Raw genomic sequence first — 15,858 nt, forward strand, 5'->3', positions numbered from 1 at the left:
TCACGCGTGCGAAGCCGGCATGATGGGAACGTCGGTTTTGCGTGAACGAGTAATCGTGCGTCGAACGTGCTTCGGGTTGCACCACGTACCTTTGCTCCGCAGTCCATTCTTCACTTGTCGTGGTGCTTCCGCTAATGGGTTGCCGATGTGGAGCGAGAAGAGGCAAAGAGGGCATGAAAACGAGGTCGGACGTCACGGGTAGGTTGGGCCGAGTGGCTGCAAACGGTGCCTCGGGCAATGGAGGTTGTGATGAATGGTTCAGTCGACGTGCGACGGGAGAATGGAGGAGCTCGTTCAGCATGTGTACATCGCCCTCCGTGATCGACAACGGTGGTCTGAGCATGCTGAATTCTTTTGGCTAATGGTCAAGTGGGAATGAAACCGTTCGACCCGCCGGCCCTTGGGCTCCTCAAGCATCGAAAAAGAAGAATTTCCCAGTCGTGATATCGCTTGGGTTTTCAACGTACAAGAAGCAGAGATATATATGCGTGAAGTTTGACTGAATCATGGTTTAAAGAAGGGATTCGGGCATCTCGACATCCGCAGCTAGCGTCACCACATTAAGTTGGCATGGTAGTCGGCTTGGCCATCCCACGCTTCCAGCTGGCGCAGGTTCAGCTGAGGCGTCGAAGTGTCAACACCACCAACGTCGCCTGCAAGGCCTACGGCAAACTCGACCGCGTCCTGAAACGACTGCTTTGCCAAGGCATACTTGCTCGAACGCATGTGGCAAACGCCTACGTTGTTGAGGAGGTGCGTGCTTCGAGGATGCCGCTGCAATTCCGATTCGTACAAGGCACATCCTTCGTCGTAGCGACCGAGGTACATGAGGAGGCGCGCTTGTTGGAGCTTCGCTTTGACACCCGTGCGGGGCATGTGCCACAGCGAGCGCTCCCAGTATGGAGGGCTCTCGGCAACTCTACCGACTCTGGCATAGTAGTCGGCCAAGTGATCCAGAGCTCTCCAGTCTGCAGGATCTTGTCTACGTAACGTAATGACTTCAGCACAATAAGTTGTTCAGTTGCTGGCTGCGGCACGTACTTGATGTTATGGAGCCATAGCGTTTCGTCATTGCGCCATGTATTCATTTGGCGGGCACTCAGTAACGCGAACGCGAGGAAGATAGCAGTAAAGCTAACCAGGCAGGAGTTTATGCCGAGCTTTGTCGCGTGGGCAATTCCAGCACCAAGCAGTGGAATGGCCACCAGAGTTGGAAAGTAGACGTATCGATCTGCCGTGAGAGTGATGATTCCATGTTGCACAAGTCCGCACACGGGGAGAAGCATCACGACAGAGTACGTCCACGCTGCCAAGGCGCTTGGACAAACCGCTCGTCGACTCAAACTCCCTACAGAATTGTATGAAGGCGTCTTGGCAATGGACCAGCGGCGACGGACGTACACATTGTAATCCCAATGCAAGCCACTAAAGACAAGAGACTTGTTGAATTTGTTGAGAAGTTCATGTCGCCAGGAAGGAGGCTGTAGTGCGCCCTGAGCTCCGTCGGCCATACAAATGTTCGGATCGTCCACGAAATCATCACAAACGCCTTGACGATGCATTCGTGAAATGGAATGTGCAGTGGATCTGCCTCCCATGTGTCCCCACCTTTGTTGGACGCGACCATAGCCCACACAGCCATTGCTCCAACAACTCCAAAGCCAAAGAACCCCCGAAGGAGCTGTAAAACGTGCCATCGAAGACTTGGATTGATGGAGGGTCGCTTGAGGCAAATCAAGACGTCAATGAACACCAAGCCCGCAGGTGCGAGGACCGCCACACTCTTGCTCAACACTGCACATCCATACAAGACTACAAAATGGAGTGATAATTACGAAACGTGACTTAAATAGATGCGTTTACCTGTTGGCAGGAGACGTCGAGCCAATGCATAGGTTGAGCTGGCCTTTATTCCTGGTCGTGACCAATTAGCAACATGAACGTAGTAGCACATGCTGACGAAAAAAAGGGCGAGGGCGTATGGTTGGGCAGACGGCCACGCGACGACTTCAACATTCAAAGGGTGGATGAAGTACAGGAACGCGCTGAGCGTGCAGCCCAGTGATGTTGCTTTTGGCTCCAGCGAGTCCAACAACAACGCTAACAAGTCGATTGAGACCTGGCGAAGGACGTAGCATGACGCGGCGTGCAGAGTAAGCGTTATAAGGCGAACACATTGAGAGTTTAGACCGCATGCTGCAAACACCATGGCTTTCAGGAGATGAGCGAGAGGTTCGTACACCCCAATGCGGACCTCGCACAGCATCGCGCGGAAATGGCGCCAATCGAGGCGGCTAATGACCTCATTCTCTACAAAGTTGATGCTATCGTCCCAAGTAAGTAGGAATTCCCATGACCCACACAGGAGTGGTGCAGCGTAGATCATGGTACACATAAGGAAGGCACTTACAAGCGGCCGCTCCATGTGCTCTACGATTAGAAATTGAGATCTTTGACCAGCCAATGGATACTGAATCACACTATTTTGTGGACTTGGATGGATTTTACACTATTTAACACCCGTTGTGAACGTAACCGATTGAACTGCGGTCGTTTTGCCCAGTTGAAGCGACGCTTCGTGTTGCGACGAGCGGAAGTACACGGAATCCCTTTGCCTCTCCTTCGTCGCCAACATGGACATACGCAGCCCCAATCGGAGGCAGCGCTCTGTCGTGGACAACCCTGACAAGAAGGACAAGTCTCCAACCCCCAAGAGCATATACACCCTCGTGCATGATTCCAAGTACGACCTGCAGTTCATCGACCCCAAGGAAGAACGACACTCCATCGCGCCAACCGCTCCTCCCAGTTCACTCGGGTTTTCGTCGCCGCAACCCAAGACTCCTCTTAAAGGCACACGATCTCCCAAGAAGATCCCCGAGATTTCTTTGCTCAAGAGTCCTCCCAAAGAGAAGAAGAGCGTAAAAAAGCCATTACCAGCTGAAGCTTTTGTCGCTCCCAACGCGCCTCCCTCTCTTTCAGCCGCTCCTTCAGTCACTTCTCCAAGCAAGAAGAATTCTTCGTTGGACTTCTTGCGAAAGACTCTCGTGGTTGAAGCCACAGACTTGTCCATCGAAGACGTACGATCCCCATCCAAGCCGGATACACTGCATTCACCAGTCCCTGGCTCCGACATTACGCCTCATGACGCACTCCCCGGGACACTGGACGGAACGACGGACGAAGCGCTCATTCGTGCTGCAGGGCTGCACACCGGTGAAGACGCGATTTCATTTTTCGCGCGCAACGGATCGAGCAGCCAAATCAAGTTTGTCCACTTGAATCGTGCGGAGTCGACGTTGCTCTTCCGTCCGTACGACCTCAAGGTTGTAATGCCCGGTGATGCGCACCCCGAACACTTTACAATGTCTGCGAGCGGCCTCGTGCACATCCAGCCAGGGTCGCCGTCCGAGTTTATCGCGCTGGCCGAGTGGATGCGCCAGTCGACACTGTTTAACGTTCTCACGAGCTTTCGCTTTTACAAATACTACCTCGTGAACAAAGCGTTCATGGCGTGGAGCACGCGAGTCCGGTATAAGTTGTTTTGCCGTCAACGCAAGCAGCTGTGCAACTCCCTCTACTTGGGGAAAGAGAGCTTCTCCGCCCCGCTCCTCCAAGTGAACAAGGTCATGATGGACCTCCAAAGCGTCCTCCTCCTCGACTTCCGAGCGCAAAAGACGTACGAAGCCAGCGCCTTCGTGGAATACCAAGCCACCAAGCGCACAGAAGCGTCCAAACAATTTGAAACGTGTGTCGAGAAGCTGCAGGCGATTGCGCAAAAGGTGTGTTCGGATGTCAACAACTTGGCTCGCCAGGCGCACCATAACGACGACTTGAACGACTTGTCCGTGTCGGTTCACGCAGACAAGACCAAGTCCATCGTCGCGGCCAAACACGAGCAAATCCAGCGGCGCAAGCTCCTCAAGCGGGCGGCGGAAGAAGCGTCCATGTTGTGCGACTTCATTCGTTTGATCGATTACATTACGACGGAAAACCTTGTGTTGTTAGCAGTCGCGAGTTGCCGCGAATTTCTCGCCGAATTGTCCAAAACACCGCGCAAGACCGGGCTGTTCGAAACGACAATACATTTTGGCGACTCGGATACGGTGTTTTCCCCCACGTGCGAGCAAATCCAGGCAATTGTCGTGTCCATGACTGACGACATTGTGGGCGCCGTCAACTCGGTCTCTCGCATCATCTACCTGCGGCCGTTTGCGCAGTACATGGCGAATGCCATCACGGACGGTCCCCACATTGGCCCCACGATCACGCAGAGCGTTGATTTTCAGTCGATCCGGGCCGAGTTGGTCGCCAAGATCCAAAACGACTACATGGAAGCGACCGACTACGTCAAGATCTTTGACAGCGTCCGTCCAATCTTTGAGTACGACAAGCAGTGGGACTTTGAGAATGACTATTCTCAGCGGACGCACACTGTGACGTCGTTGAAAGCCGATATGCTCCAAATTGCAACGTGGGAAAAGGAACTCGAGAAAATGCGCGCCGGCCAAACGATTGGCATCCTTCACGTCGAGAGCCGTAAACTCAAGCAGAACCTTATCCCGATGACCACGGCAAAACTCGACGCGATGAAGGGCCTCGTGAAAGATCAAGCTCGCGCCAAATGCAAACTCCAGCTGAGCGAATACAAGCAGCGTATTCAAATGCTCAGCCAACGGCCTCAGCACTTGAAGGAGTTTGCCGCGCATGTCGAGCGCGTCCAAGGGCTCAAGCAAAAGCAAAAGGCACTCGTGAAAAACACCAACGTCGTCGACGAAATGTACCGTCTGTTGAGCAACTACGGCGTTCGCATCAGCAGCGAAGACATGGTTCAACTCGACGACCTACGCAGCGTCCAGGAAAGCTATAAAGAAGAAACGGACGCCGTCGAGGTATTTATCCAAAGCAAGCTAAGCGAAATGACGCAGCAACTCGACTCGAACATTGCTCGTCTTGACGAGCAAACCGTGCAACTCAACGAGCAACTCCAAACGGGGGTGTTCATCGACGTGACCAACTTTGACGAGACTAACATCGTTCTCGGGGAACTCGACGTTGTCAAACAACGTCTGGCGCAGCTGGAGGAACTGTCCAAGCAATATTCCGAGTACCAAACGCTGTTCAACATTGACCCGTACAACTACATCAACTTGACGACTACGATGGACTACTACAACACAGTCGAGACGCTGTGGACGGCCGTAGAAAAGTGGAACGAACAACAACGCCATGTGCTGCACAACCCGTTCGTGGACATTCAAGTCGAAGAGCTGGCCAAGGACGTCGCGGTGGCGTTTAAGGACGCGTACGCCATGCACAAGAAGCTCAGCAACGATGTCACGGCATTGCTCAAGGACAAAGCTGCTGAGTTCAAGCTGAAAATTCCAACGATCTTGGAGCTCGGATCGCCGAGCATGAAGGATCGACACTGGGAAAAAATTTACAAGGCGCTCAACCAGCCGTGGTACCCTGGAATTGCTTTCACCTTGGACAACTTGATTTCGTACGACATCTTTGAATTCAAGGACTTGGTGTCCGAGATCTCGGCGACCTCGTCGGGAGAGGCTCAGATTGAAGCGTCGCTGAACAAGATCAAGATTGGATGGGAAGAGACCAAGTTTACTTGCATCCCGCACCGCGATTCCAAAGACATGTTCATACTGGGAGGGTTGGAAGATATTTTGATGCTGCTTGAGGACAACCAGGTGACGCTGCAAACGATGATGGGGTCTCGCTTTATCATGGGCGTGAAAGACGAAGTCGATCGGTGGAACAAGAAACTCGCGCTCCTGTCAGAGACGCTCGATGAATGGGTGACATGCCAACGCAACTGGATGTACTTGGAAACGATTTTCTGCGCTGAGGACATTCAAAAGCAGCTCCCGATCGAAGCGCAAAAGTTCCAACTAGTCGACAAAAATTGGCGCACCACGATGGGCCGTACAAACGACGACCCATCCGTACTCAAGGCGGTCGAGAACGGATCCGAAATGCTCGACCAGTTCAAAGTGTCGAACCAGTTGCTCGAGGAAATCCAAAAGTCGTTGGAAGACTATTTGGAAACAAAGCGCATGGCGTTCCCACGGTTCTACTTTTTGTCCAACGATGAACTGCTCGAGATCCTCAGCCAAACGCGGGACCCACGCGCAGTCCAGCCCCACTTGAGCAAGTGCTTTGATGCAGTCAAATCAGTGCACTTTGAGACCCTCCCCGGACAATCCATGCCAAGCAATCGCATCACGGCCATGGTGAGCGCCGAAGGAGAGCGCGTGACGTTTCCCAACATTGTCGTTGCCCACGGGCCGGTCGAGACGTGGTTGCTTGAGGTCGAGAAAGCCATGCGGGACAGTTTGTACACCGAGTCGTACGCGTCGTTCAAAGCGTACCCAGTAGAGCATGCCATCGACCGGAAGGAATGGCTGTTTGCGTTTCCATCGCAAGTGATCATCATGATCGACCAAGTGTTTTGGACCCGCAACGTTGGGGTCGCGATTCTCCAAGTAGAACGGCATGAAAACGGTCAAGCCGTCGAAGAATTTTTGCAATTCAGCCTCAAGCAAATCGACGGCATGGTGACGCTGGTGCGCAGTGACTTGACCAAGCTCCAGCGCAGTCTGATGGGAGCGCTCATTACGATCGACGTCCACGCGCGAGATGTCGTCCGATCGCTGTGTGCCAACAAAGTGTCATGCCTGACCGACTTTGAATGGACTCGTCAGCTTCGGTACTACTGGGAAGAAGATATCAACAACTGCGTCGCACGCCAGACCAACACGCGATTCGTGTACGCGTACGAGTACTTGGGCAACACGCCGCGTCTGGTCATCACACCACTCACCGACATTTGTTATATGACGTTAACTGGTGCACTGCACTTGCGTCTCGGGGGAGCACCTGCAGGACCTGCCGGAACCGGTAAGACGGAAACGACCAAGGATTTGGCCAAGGCACTGGCCGTGCAGTGCGTCGTATTCAACTGCTCGGACGGTTTGGACTACAAGATCATGGGTCGGTTCTTCTCGGGGCTCGCACAAGCCGGGGCCTGGGCGTGCTTTGACGAATTCAATCGAATCGACATCGAAGTGCTCAGTGTGATTGCCCAGCAGGTCCTTTGTATCCAACAGGCCATCATTTGCAACGCCGAACAGTTTGACTTTGAAGGAAAACTCATCCGACTCAACACCGGGTTTGGTGTCTTTATCACGATGAACCCGGGGTACGCTGGGCGAACGGAACTGCCGGACAACCTCAAAGCGCTGTTCCGACCGGTCGCGATGATGGTCCCAGACTACCGTTTGATCGCCGAAATTGTCTTGTTCTCGGAAGGATTTGCCAACGCGCTTCCGCTGTCGCACAAGATGACGCAGCTATACTCGCTGTCGTCGGAGCAATTGTCGAAACAAGATCATTATGACTTTGGTATGCGCGCCGTCAAGTCGGTGCTCGTGGCTGCCGGACAGCTCAAGCGAAAGTGGCCAGAGACCCATGAAGATTTGCTTTTGATTCGGGCGATGCGAGACTCGAACGTCCCCAAGTTTCTCGAAGCGGATTTGCCCTTGTTCCGTGGGATCATCAGCGATTTGTTTCCAGGCGTTGTCGTGCCGTTTGTTGACTACGGCGTCCTGCAAAAGGCCATTGAGACACAGTTGGCGCTTCTGAACCTGCAACAAGTCAACTCGTTCGTGGCCAAGACGATTCAAGTCCACGAAACGCAACTCGTGCGCCATGGCATGATGTTGGTCGGGGAGGCGGGCAGCGGCAAGTCAACCAATGCTCTGATTTTGTCCAAGGCGTTGACGGCATTGCACGAACAAGGCGTGGTCGATCGCGACGGATTTTACAAGGTCGTGACACGCCTCATCTTGAATCCCAAGAGCATTTCGGCGGGCCAGTTGTACGGTGAGTTCAACTTGCTCACGTCCGAGTGGACCGATGGTCTTGTGCCAAAACTTGTCCGGCAAGCCGTCGCGGAAGCGAGTGAGAGCGACGCTCGAAACTGGGTCGTGTTTGACGGACCCGTCGATGCTGTATGGATTGAAAACATGAACACCGTCCTGGATGACAACAAAACACTCTGCTTGGCCAATAGCGAACGCATTAAGCTGCCATCTACGCTGCACATGTTGTTTGAAGTCCAAGACCTTCGCGTGGCCTCGCCCGCCACCGTCAGTCGCTGCGGCATGGTATACATGGAGCAGGTCCACGTCGGGCTCATCTCGGTTGCTCGCACGTGGAAAGTCAACGTGCTGGACAAGATCCTGACGTCCGAATTTGCGGCGATCGTGCTCGAATTGGTTGAGATCCACGTGCCTGCAGCCATTCAATTTGTCCGGACAAAGTGCCGTGAAAAGGTGCCGAGCAACAACGGGAACCTCATGCAATCGTTCTTGAACTTGCTTGCGTCGTGCTTGTCGGCGCCGTCGGTGGCTACCAGTACAGCCAACAACACGGCGGACATGGGAACGCTGGCGCGGATGTACTTTGTCTTTTCTCTCGCGTGGAGCGTCGGGGCCAACATTGACGACGCTTCTCGGTCAAAGTTTCACCAGTTCTGCACGGAGCAGCTCGGGCCATTGTTCGACTACGTCGGGAACGTCGACAACGTGTACAATTATGCCGTCGACGACACAAACGGGACGTGGGTGTCGTGGCTGCACCGGACGCCGCACTTCACGTACGACCCGAAAGCGTCCTACTTTGCTATGCTCGTGCCAACACAAGATACAACGCGGTTCCGTTTCCTCCTGGAGCGACTCATGTCGAATGGCCACCATGTTCTCTACAGCGGCGAGACGGGAGTCGGCAAGTCGGTCATCATCCAGTCGTTTCTTGACGACATGGCCAAAACCGACTCGTTCGTGGCGTCTACGATGGGGTACAGTGCCCAAACAAAGCCAGCCAACCTGAATGAAATGCTCGAACTCAAGCTCGAGAAAAAACGCAAGAATTTGCTCGGAGCGCCGCACGGAAAGAAGATGCTCATGTTTATTGACGACCTCAACATGCCGGCATTGGAAGTGTATGGTGCACAGCCACCGAATGAACTCCTTCGCCAAGTCATCGATTCCGGTGGATTCTACGACATTGAAAAGATGTTTTTCAAGAACGTAGTCAACGTTGTCTTTGCCGCTGCATGCGCGCCGCCGGGTGGCGGACGGTCTGAAGTCACTCCCCGCCTCCTTCGGCTTTTCCACATGTGCTGGATCCCCAACTTGTCGGCAGACGCCATGACACAGATCTTTGTCTCGATTCTCAGCGGGTTTCTCGACGTGGAAATACCGACCCTAAGCCACATGTCGACCGCGATCGTGTCTGCCAGTGTCCAACTCTACCAGCGCGTCGAAGCTGAGCTCCTGCCGACGCCGTCCAAGTCGCACTACACGTTCAACTTGCGCGACTTGTCCAAAGTGTTCCAAGGCGTGCTCATGGTGAAAAAAGTCAACGCGTCGACAGCCGAGGCCCTCGTTCGTTTGTGGCTCCACGAAGAAGCGCGAGTGTTTCGCGATCGGCTGATCGACGCCACCGATCGCGCGTGGTTTAACTCCGCCTGCTCGACGTTGTTGGAAACTCACCTAAAACTGACGTGGGAGCCTGTGACGTTCGAAGCTTGTCTCTACGGCGACTTTACAACCCGCGAAAATCGGACGTACGCAGAGATGACCGACATGGGACAGCTCAACGGTCTACTACTCGAGTACTTGGAGGAGTACAACATTACGTTTCCGAGCCAGATGCATTTGGTTTTTTTCAACGACGCGATTCACCACATCAGTCGCATTTGCCGAATTTTACGACAACCGCGAGGCAACGCCCTGTGCGTGGGTGTCGGTGGCAGTGGGCGACAAAGTCTGACACGTCTTGCTGCGTTCATGGCCGACTACAAGTGTTTTTCGATCGAAATCACTCGTGGGTACGGCACAGACGAGTTTCATGAAGACTTGAAGAAGATCCTCATGGTGGCTGGCGCCGAGGCCAAGCCGGTTGTGTTTCTCTTCAGCGATACCCAAATCGTCGTCGAGTCGTTCTTGGAAGACATCAACAACATATTAAACACAGGCGACGTCCCCAACTTGTACGCAGCGGACGAAATGGAAAAGATCGTGAGCATGGTGCGCCCGATCGCAGCAGCTATGGGCAAAGTCACACGGGAAGACATTGTTGCGCACTATTTGACGTTGGTGCGTGAAAACTTGCACTTTGTTCTGGCATTCTCTCCGATCGGAGCGGGGTTCCGCAATCGCTGCCGCATGTTTCCGTCGTTGGTCAACTGCTGCACGATCGATTGGTTCAACGCATGGCCCGAAGACGCGCTCCACTCGGTTGCGATTCGATTTTTGGCCGCGTCCGCGGAAGAACTGGGCATCGACAAACATGTCGAGACGTTGTGCAACATGGCCGTGACGATCCATCGAAGCGTCGAAGCGGCGACAGCCAAGTACTTCAAGGAGCTCAAGCGGCAAACATACACAACACCGACATCGTACTTGGAGCTCATTCGACTGTATGTCGACATGCTGCGGACGCAGCGTGGACTAGTCAAGGCGAAAGAAGCTCGGTATCGTGGCGGTTTGAAAAAGCTCGCGGAAACCGAAGAGATTGTCGGGAATCTCAAAAAGGAATTGATCGTACTCCAGCCCGTGTTGGTCAAGTCGCAGCAAGAAACATCAGAGTTGCTCACGCAAGTTGCGAAGGACCAAGAGGAGGCGGACAAGCAGCAAGTCCTGATTGAAGCGGACGTGAGCGCTGCCAATGCGATTGCTGACGAAGTCAAGTTGATCAAGGACGACTGTCAAAAAGATCTGGACGAGGCCATGCCGGCATACTATGCCGCCATCGGGGCGTTGAATTCGCTCAAGAAGGACGACATCACGGTCGTCAAGTCATTTGCGAACCCGCCCAAGATGGTCGGCGTCACCATGAACGCAATTTGCCTGCTCTTTGGCGTCAAGCAAGAGTGGAACGAAGGGAAGAAGCTTCTGAACGACATGAAGTTTTTGGACAAGCTCAAGGAATTTGATAAGGACAACATCCCTCCAAAAACTATTCGACAGCTCGCCAAGTTTGTTCAGGACGAAGAGTTCACTCCCGAGAATCTGGCGAGCATCTCGTCCGCCGCCACGTCGCTGTGCATGTGGGTTCGAGCAATGTACACGTACGATTCTGTGGCCAAGAACATTGGCCCGAAGAAGGAAAAGCTCAAGAGCGCCGAAGCCACGCTTGCAACGGAACAAGCCAAACTCGAAATCAAACAGTCGGGGCTTAACGAAGTGCTAGCCAAAGTCGCCGGCCTCAAGCGCACACTCCAGGAAGCGCAGACGAAAAAAGCCGAACTCGAGGCCCAGACAGCGTTGACCCAGGCGCAGTTGGTTCGCGCAGAGAAGTTGATTGACAGTCTGGGCGAAGAGAAGGGGCGGTGGCTCGAATGCGCCGAAAATTTAGGCCACGACATGATCAACTTGGTCGGCAACATGATCCTGAGCTCTGGGTGTATTGCGTACATGGGTCCGTTCACCGCCGAGTTTCGATACGACATGCAGCAAATGTGGGTGAGATTTTGCAAGGAATCGCAGCTTCCCGTCGACAACAACTTCAGTCTGGAGCGGATCTTGAGCGATCCCGTCGTCGTACGCGAGTGGAATATCATGGGGCTGCCTGCGGACGCGTTTTCCACAGAAAATGGACTGTTTGCCACCATGGGACGACGGTGGCCGCTCATGATCGATCCGCAAGGCCAAGCCAACAAGTGGATCAAGAACATGTACAAAACGATGAACCTGCAAATCATCAAGCTGACCGAAAAGGATTTTCTCCGAACTCTGGAAAACGCCATTCGGTACGGCATGCCTGTGCTACTCGAGAACGTCGAAGAGGAACTGGATCCGAGCTTGGAACCTGTGTTGCTCAAGCAAGTATTCAAGCGGTCCGGACAAAATCTGTTGCATTTGGGCGACTCGGACATCCCGTACTCGGACTCGTTCCGATTTTACATCACGACCAAGCTGGCAAACCCGCACTACATGCCTGAAGTGTGCATCAAGGTCACGGTTATCAACTTTACCGTGACGTTGACAGGGCTCGAGGACCAGCTGCTGGTTGACGTCGTGCGGAATGAGCGGCCAGACTTGGAGCAAAAGAAGGACGAGCTTACGGTCGCAATTGCCGCTGACAAGAAGGCACTCAAGGAGATTGAGGACAAAATCCTATACATGTTGGAAAACTCCAAGGGCAACATCCTGGACGACGAAGAGCTCATCGACACGTTGAGTCACAGTAAGGTCACATCGAGCGCGATCAAGACGCGCATGTCGGAAGCTGAAATCACGTCGAAAGAAATCAACAGCACGCGCGAGGGGTACCGTTGCGTGGCCGTGCGGGGCTCCATTATATACTTTGTCATCGCCAACCTGGCGCTGGTCGACCCCATGTACCAGTACTCGCTCCAGTACTACCAAAAGCTGTTTGTCATGCGACTCGAGTTGAGTGAAAAGTCTGAAGCACTCCAAGCCCGCCTCGACATCTTGATGAACGACGTCACGAGGAGCATGTTTGTAAACGTGTGCCGGGGGCTGTTTGAGAAAGACAAAGTCGTGTTTGCGTTCATGATTGTCGCCTCGATTTTGCGCCAACGCCATGCAATCTCGCCGGCCGAGTGGACCTTTTACCTCATCGGGGCCAAACGGTAAGTGATTCAAAAGGTGTGCATGGCTTGTGCATATGCATCTCATGGCAGTATGATGTAGAACACACGCGCTCGACGCAACGCGCAAACCAAAGTGGCTCCCGGAGCGCGTCTGGATCGGCGTGGAATCACTCATGGAAGTGAACCCGGTCGCGTTTGAAACGTTACCCGTGTCGCTCGTGGAGTACAGCGAAACCTGGCGCGAAACGATCTTGTACTCGGAGTTGCCGCATCAAGAGCCCATTCCCGGCGAGTTGAACGAAGCGCTGACGAATTTCCAAAAGCTCCTTGTGCTGCGCGTCTTCCGGGAAGAAATGCTTGTGTTTGGGACGCGCGAATTTGTCGGGAGGGAAGCGGGGCCGTTCTTCACAGAGTCCCCACCGTTCGATCTGAAAGGATGTTACTCCGACTCGGCCCCAGACATTCCGCTTATTTTTGTGCTCAGTCCCGGTGCCGACATCACTGACTACCTCCTGGAGCTCGCCAAAAACGAAGGCAAGGACGGCGCTGGCTTGAAAATCATTTCACTCGGCCAGGGTCAAGGTCCAATTGCTGAAGCATTGATGAAGACGGCGCGAGATACAGGAGACTGGGTCTGCCTGCAAAACTGCCACTTGGCCGTGAGCTGGCTCGGCAAACTCGAGCAGATTCTGGAAAAGAGCAAGGAGCTCGAGCTGCACCCGCAGTTTCGTCTGTGGTTGACGAGTATGCCAAGGTACGAAGTGTTGTCGGATGTCAGTCACCACTACTAACGTTTATCGTCCTGTATGCAGCTCCAAGTTTCCAGTGCCGATTCTTCAGAACGGCATCAAGATCACCAACGAGCCGCCAAAAGGGATGCGCGCCAACTTGGGCCGGACGTTCCTCGACATGAAGGATGCCGACTACGAGGGGTGCTCCAAGCCCCGCGAGTACAAAAAGTTCATTTTCGCACTCGCGTTCTACAACGCGCTGTGTTTGGAGCGGCGCAAGTTTGGCGCGGTCGGGTGGAATATCCCGTACGAGTGGATGAACTCGGATTTGAAAACGGGTATGCAACAAGTCAAGTTGTACTTGGAAGAGCAGGAGGAGGTGCCGTTCGTTACGCTCAACGTAATGGTCGCCGACATCACGTACGGCGGGCGCATCACGGACCGATGGGACAAACGAACCAACTCGTCCATCATGCGCAAACTCTTTCATGAAAATCTCCTGGACGACGCGTATCGATTCGCGTCGTCCAACACGTACTTTGCCCCGGCGACTGGCACCCTCGAAGACACTCGCAAGTACGTGGCCAGTTTGCCCATCGTGGACGCCCCCGACATCTTTGGGCTCCACGCCAATGCCGACATCACGTTCCAGCAGAAAGAGACGAGCCAGCTGATCTCGACGATGTTGCTCATGATGGGAGGTGGAGGTGGTGGCGGCGCCGAAGCCAACGACAACGACTCGGTCGTGATGGAGTTGGTCGTGTACGTTCAAGACCGGATGCCAGTCATGTTTGACGAAGCTCGCGGCCACCCCGACAGCTTCAAAGAAACGAGTGGAAGTCGCAACTCGCTTGGGGTGTTCCTTGGCCAAGAAATGATTCGATTCAACGGGCTAATGAAGGTCATGAAGACGACGCTCGAGAACTTGAAGCGTGCGATCAAGGGACTTGTCGTCATGTCCGGTCCGCTCGAGCGCATGTACAACGGATTCCTCTTGCAGAAAATTCCCAAAGAGTGGGAGGACGCCGGGTACCCGTGCTTGAAGCCGCTGAGCTCGTGGGTCGAAGACTTTTTCCGACGGCTCGACACGATGAACTCCTGGCTTGTCGAAGGGCCACCTCAGTCGTTCTGGCTGCCTGGCTTCTTCTTTCCCCAGGGGTTCATGACAGCCGTCAAGCAAGTTTACTCTCGCCAGCACCAGATAGCAATAGACGCGCTCATCGTGACGTGCGAGGTCATGCCGTACGGCGTCGAAGGGGTCAAGGCGCCGCCTGCATTCGGGTGCTACATCTCAGGTCTATTTATGGAAGGCGCGCGGTTCGATCGGACGTCCATGCGTATCGGCGAGTCGACGCCTGGAGAACTCTTTGACAAGATGCCGGTCGTGTGGCTCAAGCCCATGCGCAGCGTCGAGTACAAGCCCAAGAACGTATACGAGTGTCCGCTCTACAAGACGTCAACTCGGGCGGGAACTCTGTCGACAACCGGCCACTCGACCAACTTCGTCGTGGCGCTTGACATCCCGACCAAGCAACCGCCAGACCACTGGATTCGCCGCGGATGCGCCATGTTGTGCATGTTGGATACGTAGACAGTAGTTCGCTAGGTGAAATAGACGTATAAATTACGGGAAGCGAGGGACGTCACTGAGAGTGGTGTGACGACGACAGCCGACGCAACTTGTGCTTGTCGTTGTGTTGCTGTACGAGTAATTGCAGCTCGACGTGGTCTTTCTTGGGTAGTTTGCGCTTGACCGAGGTGCTTGATCCCTTCGTATCCACAGCTTGAACCACCACACGTACCGGTTGCGGCGTCTGCTTTGCCTTGAGCTCATCGAGCAATTCTTGGAGATCTTCGTGGGGGGATTTGACGAAGCGTTCGATTCGTGAGGGATCAGGAGATTGATGCGACAAGGACGACGACACAGGTCCAGGTGAAGCAAGCGCCTTTCGCCGATTGCTTTCAGTCTCGGTTTCGCAGGAAGCTGTCAAGCTGTCATGGTAGTCGTACACGTGATCTTCTTTTGGAAAATGTCGAGATAAGCTCTCTTGAGGAATCGAGTGCCAATTGCAGTCCAGAGAGCTCTTCCGTTCATCAGGTGCAGGGGGTTTCCGATGCGTTCTCGAAGTCGTCATCGGCTGATGTCCTGCGTATCGAGCATCACCAGCATTCGACAACCTTGCGTTCTTGACCTTAGCGTTGTGTTCCTTCAGCATTTGCTTGATATGGTCCTCCTCCTTGACTTTGACCGTTTTTGCCTTTTGCAGGAGTTGCTGTTGATGAGGCTTTTGAACTGGTTTACGAGGCGATGCATGTCCAGTATGAGGGACCTGGAACCACTCCCAGTTGCGTTGATCCTCTTCGTCGTCCTCAACGTCGTCTGCCAGTGAGAGGTCGATCCATTCCTGGCGCACGTCGAAGTCGAAGGATGGATGGACCTTCATGAAGCCACCACGGGTTTGCCGCCCTTTGCACGAAATATAAAAT

At 53.9% G+C, this 15,858-nt stretch overlaps 3 protein-coding genes across 4 annotated transcripts; 1 reads left to right on the forward strand and 2 right to left on the reverse strand.

Annotated features, from left to right (window-relative positions):
- Positions 1–433: 433 nt before the first annotated feature.
- On the reverse strand, positions 434–2,429 carry H310_05830. 2 transcript variants are annotated; one of them, XM_008870665.1, is made up of 5 exons: positions 1,864–2,429; positions 1,402–1,812; positions 1,290–1,348; positions 1,042–1,231; positions 434–982 (listed from the first exon to the last, which is right to left on the reverse strand). In XM_008870665.1, exons 1-4 carry the CDS (start codon positions 2,423–2,425, stop codon positions 1,151–1,153), a joined length of 1,113 nt encoding a protein of 370 aa, XP_008868887.1. In that variant the 5' UTR covers positions 2,426–2,429; the 3' UTR covers positions 434–982; positions 1,042–1,150. The 2 variants fall into 2 exon arrangements, with proteins under 2 accessions (XP_008868887.1, XP_008868886.1); XM_008870664.1 differs by having other exon boundaries at positions 1,042–1,348.
- Positions 2,430–2,562: 133 nt separating this feature from the next.
- H310_05831 (hypothetical protein) lies at positions 2,563–14,962 on the forward strand (the record flags this gene model as incomplete). The annotated part of the gene is made up of 3 exons (XM_008870666.1): positions 2,563–12,679; positions 12,741–13,394; positions 13,453–14,962. The coding sequence occupies exons 1-3, from the start codon at positions 2,634–2,636 to the stop codon at positions 14,960–14,962; spliced, it is 12,210 nt and encodes a 4,069-aa protein (XP_008868888.1). The 5' UTR covers positions 2,563–2,633.
- Positions 14,937–15,838, reverse strand: H310_05832 (hypothetical protein). The gene has a single exon (XM_008870667.1). The coding sequence runs from the start codon at positions 15,813–15,815 to the stop codon at positions 15,015–15,017; it is 801 nt and encodes a 266-aa protein (XP_008868889.1). The 5' UTR covers positions 15,816–15,838; the 3' UTR covers positions 14,937–15,014.
- Positions 15,839–15,858: the final 20 nt, after the last annotated feature.

The sequence above is a fragment of the Aphanomyces invadans genome (genome assembly GCF_000520115.1).
Source record: "Aphanomyces invadans strain NJM9701 unplaced genomic scaffold supercont1.10, whole genome shotgun sequence".
Taxonomy (NCBI): Eukaryota; Oomycota; class Saprolegniomycetes; order Saprolegniales; family Verrucalvaceae; genus Aphanomyces; species Aphanomyces invadans.

Coding starts and splice junctions, on each gene's coding strand:
- H310_05830 (XM_008870664.1), bottom strand. CDS start 2,425: ATGGAGCGGCCGCTTGTAAGTGCCTTCCTTATGTGTACCATGATCTAC. Junction 1,813..1,863: donor TCGACGTCTCCTGCCAACAG/GTAAACGCATCT, acceptor TCCATTTTGTAG/TCTTGTATGGATGTGCAGTG. Junction 1,349..1,401: donor TTGCATTGGGATTACAATGT/GTACGTCCGTCG, acceptor ACAATTCTGTAG/GGAGTTTGAGTCGACGAGCG.
- H310_05832 (XM_008870667.1), bottom strand. CDS start 15,815: ATGAAGGTCCATCCATCCTTCGACTTCGACGTGCGCCAGGAATGGATC.